This window comes from Haemorhous mexicanus, chromosome 4 (assembly GCF_027477595.1).
Source record: "Haemorhous mexicanus isolate bHaeMex1 chromosome 4, bHaeMex1.pri, whole genome shotgun sequence".
NCBI lineage: Eukaryota > Metazoa > Chordata > Aves > Passeriformes > Fringillidae > Haemorhous > Haemorhous mexicanus.
Window position 1 is genome coordinate 47344588 of NC_082344.1, and position 9449 is coordinate 47354036.

The 9449-nt window shown below is 40.2% G+C and overlaps 1 protein-coding gene across 1 annotated transcript; it reads left to right on the forward strand.

Moving 5' to 3' along the window:
• Nucleotides 1-922: 922 nt before the first annotated feature.
• On the forward strand, nucleotides 923-7940 carry FRG1 (FSHD region gene 1). Its single transcript, XM_059844681.1, has 9 exons — nucleotides 923-1044; nucleotides 1359-1426; nucleotides 2286-2408; nucleotides 3341-3398; nucleotides 3575-3689; nucleotides 4070-4174; nucleotides 4914-5005; nucleotides 6064-6174; nucleotides 7067-7940. The coding sequence occupies exons 1-9, from the start codon at nucleotides 983-985 to the stop codon at nucleotides 7101-7103; spliced, it is 771 nt and encodes a 256-aa protein (XP_059700664.1). The 5' UTR covers nucleotides 923-982; the 3' UTR covers nucleotides 7104-7940.
• Nucleotides 7941-9449: the final 1509 nt, after the last annotated feature.

The window sequence follows — 9449 nt, forward strand, 5'->3', positions numbered from 1 at the left end:
AAACTACCTGTGAGGTGCTGAAAAGCATAGATAGGAAGTAAGCATAGATAGGACATTAACTTGGAAACTGAAATGAAAAAATCCAATGCAAGCATCTCAGTAGCTGTACATTAGACATGTACAACAAGCCTTGGTAGGGGTAGTATTTTTCATTTAACCAGGTAATACAATCAACAGGCAACTTTTTGGGCACAAAGTCTCCCCTCTCATGAGTGTGAAGTAGGAAGAACGCTTTTGAAGACTAAAGACAAATTACAACTGTAACTGGGATTCTAATCACACATGTGCTAGTAAGGCTGTTCCCCAAGGAGAGTCTTGGTACCTGTCTAGAATCTGGTGCTAGGTTAATATGAGAAAAAGGTTTTTATGTGCCAAGGGGGAAGTCTGACGTATGTTTTATTTTGTGGAATACCAAGTGGCTAACAGGATGGGAAAAAAATTGTCATACCTCATTTCACCCCTAGCTTGGTACACTTGGCTGACTTACGAGCTGCATTTCTTTACAGGTGTCCCTGGAAGCTTTCACTCCTTCACCAGCACATCCAGGTGTCCAGCTCCCGTGTAACCCTGCCAGAGGCAAGACGTGCTGCCCTTGGCCTTGCTGCCCTCATGTCTGAGGGCTCTGCTGATGTCCATGACGTGTGTTTTACAATAGACACACACGGGCTGTAGAAGCTGTGGGCTCTTCATTCCTTAGCGCTCTTTGCCTGCAGTCCGACAAAACGCAGGCACTGCGCCTATGGAGCCAAGCCAGACTTAGAGGGGAAAGGTGCCCAGGGACAGACTGTTTAAATGTAAATTTAAACTCCTGCTTTATTTTCCCGCTCAAACTCCGTCTCCGGGGCCCCCAACGTGCGCTGACCGAAGCTCGGTGCCGCCGGTCGCCGCCCACAGCCGGGCGGAGGCAGGGCCGCGGCTTCAGGGCTTCCGCCCGGCCCGGGGCGGAGCCGCCTCCGTCCGCCCACCCTTCCCGGATCCTGACATGGCGGAGTATTCCTGCGTCAAATCCACCAAGCTCGTCCTCAAAGGCTCGAAAGAGAAGAGGTGAGGAGCGGGCTGCTCGCCGCGCCGCCCCTGACCGCCCTGCGGCAGCCGCAGGGGCCCGCACCCCCGCGGGGCCGGTGAAGGAGGCCGGGCAGGGGTGAGGCCTGGCCGGCCTTTCCCTTCCCCCTTCCCCCTTCCCCTTCCCTCCCCTCGCTGCGGCCTGGGGGCTCACCGGCAGGGCAGGGCAAGGGGCCGGGGGCCGAGCTGGGCGCCGCAGGAGCCCGGCCTGGGTCAGTGAGCCGCTCCTGCAGGGCCCGGCGGGACAAGGGCCGGGTCGGCGGCTCGTTCTCACTTCTTTGCATCTCCCCTTGCAGCAAGAAAAAGCACAAGGAAAAGAAAAGGAAAAGGGAAGAGGATGCGGCAGAACAGCTCGATATTGTTGGTGAGCTGCTTTCCAGGAGTTACATGACAGTGCCGAAACTGTAGGGGATGCGGCAGAAGCTACTGAGATCGTTATGGGACTTGGTAAAGCAAGTGTAACCCCTGTAGTAATACATAACTAATTCTCACAACATGTCTTTTGTGTCTTGGGATCTTCCTGGATTCCACACGGAGCTTGTGACACCAATAGGATGAATTCAGCTTTATATATGTAATTTAAAAAAAGCATTACTGTCTTAATGAGGTAGGAAATATTTGTAAGACAGTAAACAAGGAGAACATTTTACTGTTCAAAAAATGTAAAAGTCATAATTCTAAGTCGTGCACATGGGAAGGGCTGCCTTTAACTGTGGTAGAATTCTGTAGGAATCAAATGTTCAAATCCAAATTCGTTTGAATAACTGAGGTCCAAGGATTACAACTCTCATATATAAAAGCAAGATGAAATAGCATCTCTGTTTCTCTTGTGATGGAGAATCTAATAAATGGATATTACCCCAAAACTTCAGGAGACAGATCCAGAGGGAAAAAATATTTTTCTTGTGAGGTGTATCTTTTCTGCATCAGCTGAATGAATCAGCTTGGTCTGTGGCCTAACACAAAGAAGGGATGAAGCACAGGAGCTTGTAACTAGGGATGACAAAGGAGCAGGGAGCAGGTCAAAGAGCAGGACTTCCTGAAGCAGCAGCAGCAACACCATTAAATTGGCTCTGGACTATAAAATAATGCACAAAGATGGTGAGATAGCTATCTTTTGAATTTAAAATTTCAGAGAAGACACGGAAATATAACCTCTTTGGCTGTTGTAATCAGAAGTTGTGATTACTCTGTTAATAAACTGTCATGGTTTTGTATTACAGGAAACTGGTGGGCTGTCAGTAATTTTGGTGAAATTACAGGAACTATAGCTATAGAAATGGATAAAGGAGCTTACATCCATGCCCTCGACAATGGCTTGTTTACACTTGGAGCACCACATAAAGGTTGGTTCCAGGAAATTTGAAAATAGAGTTATAATAATGAAGTGCCTAAAAGCATAGAAGTAGCATCACTTCAAGGCAAGCAGTGTTACAGCTAAAACCAGTTTACTACAAAAATGCAATAATTCTAGCTGAAGCATGCAGATGACTTAAACCTAATGACTGCCAATCAGTTTCACTCATCTAGTTTCATGCTGGCTTATGTGTGCAATAAATTGAACTGCACTGGAGATGATTACCTTTTAAAGGCCATACCACTTGCTGGATAAAAAGCAGTATAATTTTTATTTAAACCTATAAAATGTTTATTGTGTCACCTGAAGAGTGAAATTCAAGGTAGATGAGTTTCAATGCTTATTGCTGCATCCTTGTCTTAATATACTTGTTTTGTCACTGCACAAGAGGACTACTAATGTGCTGGGATGATTAGCTTGTTCTTTGAATTTGAGGGCAATGACCCTGACTGAACATGGACTGTTCCAGAACCCTGACAGTCTGTGTGTTTCATCTCCAGACAGAGATCAGAGCAACAATGGCCATATTCTCCTGTTTTGGTTTTGAGGGATGGAGAAGCCAGTAGCTTTTAGGATACTGAGCTGATTTACCATAGCTGAACCATAATGTATTTTGTTATGAAAGAAATAACATTACAAGGAGATTAAGGTATTCAAAGCCACCAGGAAAATTACAAAACATTCTCAGTTAGAATTTTCTTTAAATTATGATCATCTTTATTTTGTGTCTTGTTTTAAGCACTGTAAACATATGAACATAAATAAAAGTGAATATTCAAAAAGGAGTTTTTAATGAAATAAATACTTTCATAGTATTTAGAAATAGTCAGTGTTTAATTCTTTTTGATACTGCATTATTAGTAGGCTAATATATCTTATGTTTATACTTCATACTTAACTAATGGGAAATTGATTCCTCAGGTGATGAAGGCCCTAGTCCTCCTGAGCAGTTTACAGCAGTAAAGTTATCTGATACAAGGTAATTACTGTAATGTTTCAGATTTTGATACTTGTTATCTTTGGATTTTGTGAGAAGGCATTTTATGCTCTTTTGAAATACATCTTCTACTGCTAAAAGTGTCTGTGATGTTTTGGGTATTGTGGATTGCATTAATTAAAAACACTCTTCATTGTTTCCTACATTTTCTCTTCAAGGATTGCTCTCAAGTCTGGTTATGGCAAATACCTTGGTATAAATTCAGAGGGGCTTGTTGTTGGACGTTCTGATGCAATAGGATCAAGAGAGCAGTGGGAACCTGTCTTCCAAGATGTAAGCTGTTTGGAATCGTTTATTTGATGTTCCTAGTGTTTGACTAGCAACAGAACTGTGAGTTAATCTCTGTAGATTTTTTTTTTTTTACTATGAAGTAAAAGCCTTTTGCAATCTCTTTCATATTGTAATTTATGATTTTCTAACTGCAATGCATTTACTGTAATTGAAAGTTTTTTAAATACTTCAATAGCTGCATTTTGGCAGCTATAAGCATCTTAAAAATGAAGGAGTCAGCAAGTCTGGCTAGCTATTGAAGTATCCATACATAAAAGAATTATTTACAGAGACGTTTGGTGTATTGTAGAGGATATATTGTTACAAATCAAGGATTATATACAACCTCATTATACTTACAATGTGTGATATTGTTTCTGCAGAGGAAAATGGCATTACTAGCAGCAAACAGCCGTTTTATTAGGTGTAATGAAGAGGGGGACATAGAAGCCAAAAGCAAAACTGCAGGGGAAGAAGAAATGATAAAGGTAATCTATAACTTCTGCAATTAATACAGGATTGGCAGGAATCAAACTCAAACAAGCAGGTGTCTGTGTGCTATGATTTTCTGTTAATACAATTATAATTGCTTGCTATAAGCTGTCAAGTGATCTGGCCACAAGAAAGGTAAATGAGTTCCAGGGCTGCATAAATTCTCAGTACTTCTTGTAGAGATAAGAAGATACTTTATCACTCAGGAAGACAAAAGAGTCTATGTGATTTTCCAGGTAGTTGTAAACAGCTTGAGACAGAAAAGAGGAATTATGACCAAATCAGGGATAGAGAAGGGTTTACCAGAATGGTCCAGATGGGGAGATCTTTTAAGAGAATCTGAAAAGACTACCTGGACTTTATTTGAACACGGGAAATATATTTTTTTACTCTCCAAGTAGAGATAGGTGTCTTAACTAGTCAGAGCGACAGTATTTTAAGTCAGTCTCTGAATTGTCCCTGCCAAAATTAAGAACTGTAATAGTGCTTCTTTGAAATAAAGGCAGTTATGTTTAGTATCAAGGATTGCACTTTACATTTCCAGTATTTCAGGCAGCTCTTACTTTTGCAGTGGTTTCTGGTTAACCTATTTGAAAACTGTGAACTTGAAAAGTCAAGTTGTGACTCTCATTCTGTTACAAAGGATACGTAGTCATCGTGTAACTTCCTGTTTTTAAAGTACAGGTGTTTTCTGTTGTGCTTTGGTTGTTTTTTCATTTTTATTTCAATTATTAGATTCGTACATGTGCTGAAAGAGAAGCTAAGAAGAAAGATGATGTTCCACAAGAAGACAAAGGAAACGTTAAACAGTGTGAAATCAATTATGTGTAGGTACTTTAAAGCTGGTAACAGGCTCGAGTAGCTTTTTGTGCTTCGAACTGGGGCTGTCTTTGGTGGAAGGGCTCAACGCCCATCCAGCCTTTCACTCACTTCATTAGCAGGACAAGGGAAGAAAACAGGGTGAGATAGCTCATTGCTTGAGATAAAGCAGAGCTGCTGTACCAGATACTGTCCCAAGGTTAACTGTGAACAATTAGTTAAATTTATTTCCTTTTAAATGGGTGTAGATTCTGAGAGACAAAAATTAAAAACACCACCTTTCCTTCTCCCATCTCTCAAGCTCAGCTTCTCTCCAGACTCTTCTACCTGCTCCTCCAAGCCAGATGGGCTATAGGTCAATACATAGTAGTTTCTTTCAGCCACTCCTTTCCTGATTTCTTCCCTTTCCTTTTCCCCTGCTCTGGTATGATCTTATTCATGGGCTGGAAGGTAATATTTGCTCCAGTGCCTAAAGCATCTCCTTCCTCTCCTTCTCTGTGCTTGATGTTCCCACTGCCATTTTGCACTTTAGGGTTTTTTTTTCTTTCTCTGCCTGTGTGGCATTTTGCTTTATCTTAAATATGTTTTCATAGGAGTGCCACCAGCTTTGCTGGTGGATTTGGCTGTGTCCTGTAGTGGATGTCTTGGGAGCCAGCTCTGTCCAGCACAGGTCAGCCCCTGGTCTTTTCTCACAGAGAAAACCCTTGCAGCTTCCCTACAGTCAGCACCTTGCAACTACATCCAGTACACTTTAGCTCCCTGATTTCTTATGCTAGTAGTTGAAGAAGGGGCTCTTTAGAACTTGTAACCATTTCATGCTAGTCACACAGGGGCTCATTCCTACTTGGACTGCCAAAAAAAACCAAAACCTGAATAGTTTTCACCTACAGAAGCCTTAGTGCAACCTTAGTACTGGGATGGTTTACTGAATTTTATTAGGTCAGTTACCTGCTGCTTTAATAGGAGCTAAGACTCTTACCACAGCTGCTATTGTGTTGGAAAACAAATTTTTTTAAAAGCTTCAGTTCTTTACTCCTTTTCTTCCCCCTTTTCTCCTTTCTTACAGGAAGAAATTCCAAAGTTTTCAAGACAAAAAGCTTAAAATAAGCAAAGAAGATACAAAAGCCCTTAGAAAAGCCAGAAAAGAAGGCACTTTTCATGAAATGCTACTTGACAGGTACTTCAAAGTGTTAGAAATATTGTATTGATTAAAAAACTACTGGGAGATGGAATTACAGTAAAACCTGGGGTACAAAAGAGGGCTAGATTTCAGGGAGACAGGTTCCTGAGCATTTTTCCTCTGGTGAGTGTTGTGCCTGAGTCCTGGGGGTTGCTGCCTTTTCTTTTTTTTTTTTTAATCTGGATTTTCACTTCTTTTGCTGAAGTTTGCAGGTTTGAATTTACCTGTAAATTAGTTCTTTTGAAAATCTTTAACTAGATTGTTCAACTTGTTTATTACGAGTTGTTGAGGGATTAATCTTTTTAATTGTGAAAATTGAGCTGATTTTTAACATTTTTCAATACCTATGGTACCAGAATATTTTGGAAAGGCAGAAGTGGCGTTTTAAATAGTGTTTATTAAGGACAGTCTTCATGTTATCTAGAGGGAATTTTTTTCCCTCCTAAACTGAGACTAAAGAAACCATGTTGAATTTTTAAAGCCTTTTATGTCAATAATATAGTATAAATATTTGCATTAATTCAGTGGGTGGAATGCAGAAAACTATTTCTGATAATTGCAAGTAATGTGAGAACACTCCTGGGCTCTTACAGGTGGTCAGCTTCAGATCATGCTGAATGTGAATTCCATTCCTCAGGGGAGACAAAATGCAATTATGATTTGAAGGGAAAGTCAAGGTTAACTTTAGACACTGCAGTTCTACCTCCTTAGGAAAACAAAGTTAATTAACAAACCCAAAGTGTTGTTAGACCTTTATATGTACTTTGAAGCAAAGTTCAAGAAAAATTGCTTTCAATGCATTCTTAACACTTTGAGGCAGATAAATCACCCAGGTCTAATTGTATTTGGTCTTAATCTAAATCTTTTTTCTTTTACTCTTCCTATATAGGAGGGCTAAAGTGAAAGCAGATAGATACTGCAAGTGACATCCAGCTGGCCCATTTTCTTCTGCAACTTTGATGGCAGCGTCAAATTGAAAAAGAGTAAAATATTTTATAGCTGTTTTTTTATTTAAGGTATTTTTTAAGTATCTTCAGGAATGTATTAAAATTTTCTCAAATATTAATAACCCAGTTACCTTGTTAACCGTATCATTTGTGTATACTTGGCTTATATTAAGGGAATGGCTCCAACAAAAATTAAGGTAAATCCATTAACAATGGTAAGCTGTTTGCCATGTAACTTAAGCCCTGGGAGACAGACTGTACACTGATTTAGTCCACAGAGAAAGCTCCCCAGCTTTTAGTTTCCTTAAGACAAAATTTAGAAATAAATAGATTATTGTATGCAAATGTTCCTGGCCAGAGCGAGGAATTCTTGGATAAAAATGCAGCATAGCTGTGAGTTGTGCTGTGGAAGGGAGGTAGAAAAAAAATTACTGATTTTTCTCCAGAGATCCTTAGTTTGGCCTAGGACTGGTGATTAGGGCCCGTTAACTAGTTGTTGTAGGTACCACACTACACATCCCTCCCTAGAAATGTGACTGATGTACAACAAGCCATTGGAATATCCCAGTGCTGCTGTGGCCTGCTGCCAAAACTACACTCAAACACTAAAAAGAAGCCCTGCAAGGAGCAGGTTGCAGGCCAGAGTAACTATTTATTGGAAGTTCATTGCAGGTGTCATTGATCCACGGTCACTGTCAATCTTAAAGACATCTGAAATGAACACTGATGGTGGAAGTAGACTGATATTACAGCACCTATTTTTCTTTCAAGAATTTATTGTTTGAATAAAAACTTGCCTCGTAGAACCCACAAAAATGATTACTCAGATACACCTGGAAGCAGAAATATATTCTCTGGTGGGGAAGGGTGCTGAAAGGGCTGCTCAGCAGCAGAATAAAAGCCTGAGAATTACCCTGAAAGGGAATTTTCCATTTCATATCATTGTAAATAGGAGATTGCAGTGTGTTGCAAGTAGCTATAAGTGATAGTAAGGGGAAAACGGAACTGAAGGTGTGTTTGTCACAGAGAGGTGAGTAAGTGAAGTAAAAAGCAATGGCAGAGCAAATGAAATGAGACTGTCCCTGGAAGAAGAGGAAGTACTAGAATTGGCAAGGGACTGGCAGCCCTGCAGAGAATAAGGGTATTTTAGTAATGATGGGGTTGCTCTGTATGTTGGGACTAATGATACACTAGAGTCTTGAGAAAATGTGTTCTGAGATAGCACAGAAACAGAGATCCGGGGAATTCACTGGAAATCTAGTCCCAAGAAAATGAAATCAAAGGTAGAACAAAATAGTGAAGATCAGTATGTGTATTTAACTATTGCTATGGAGGAGTCTTTTTGGATGTTTTCCCAATGTAGGTACTCATGGAGTCATCTTGAAGATGCTACATCCTGGCAGTAGTGTTAACAAAAGGAGCTTTAATTTCACTTAAACAGAAAAAAGGGGGAAGTAATTTGGGCAGCCTCTACATAAGGGGGAAGGAACAGATCTGGAGAGTGGTAATACAGTACTGGATAGATGAGTGTGAGAGAGCAGAAGGGTGGACATATAAGTGCTAAGTATCAGTGAGACTAGCTGTCAGTACAGTTAGCAGGCTAACTGTACATCTTAAGAAGCATTTTCCTTCTTAGATTTTTGAAAACTGACAGAAGAAACCTGCACTAAACAGACGGCCTATGGTGCTGGTGTGGACCCTGAAGGCAAGGCATTGTGATAGGAACACAGCATAGCCATAGTCAGAGAAGGTGACTGGTGCTGGAAGATAGCTGTTTCTTAGACTGACAGTTTCTTTACCAGTGAAAGAACTAAACCAGAATCACAAAGAGGCCTCAAAAAAGTACACTGTGTAATGTGACAATGACATAATTTTGTCTTCAGAACATTTGGAAAGAGATATTAATTTTCCAAAGTTGTTGTTTATTTTCCCCTGTTAAAAATGTACTAAAGATGGTAAAGCATCTGGACAAAGATAATGAAGTCCCTAACAGCTGTTTGCCTCTGATTTAAAAGATGACCAAAAGATGTTCAGAAAATAACAGGACCAACTTAATCAGACTCTTTCTTACCATAGCCCATAATAGTATATTCAGATATCTGGAAGTAAACACAGGATTATTGTCTTACATTTATTTTCAACTGAAAATATTTTCCAAAACCTATAGAAACTCCCTGATGTCCTGTTTTTAAAGAACACTCCCATGAAAATCTCAAGGTTTATCCTGTTACACTGCAATTTTCCTCAGTTTGGAAATCCACAAATTGGTTCTGTATCTTGTTTCACCTGTGCTTAAATGTTTTTATGCCTTGGTCTCTAAAGCTC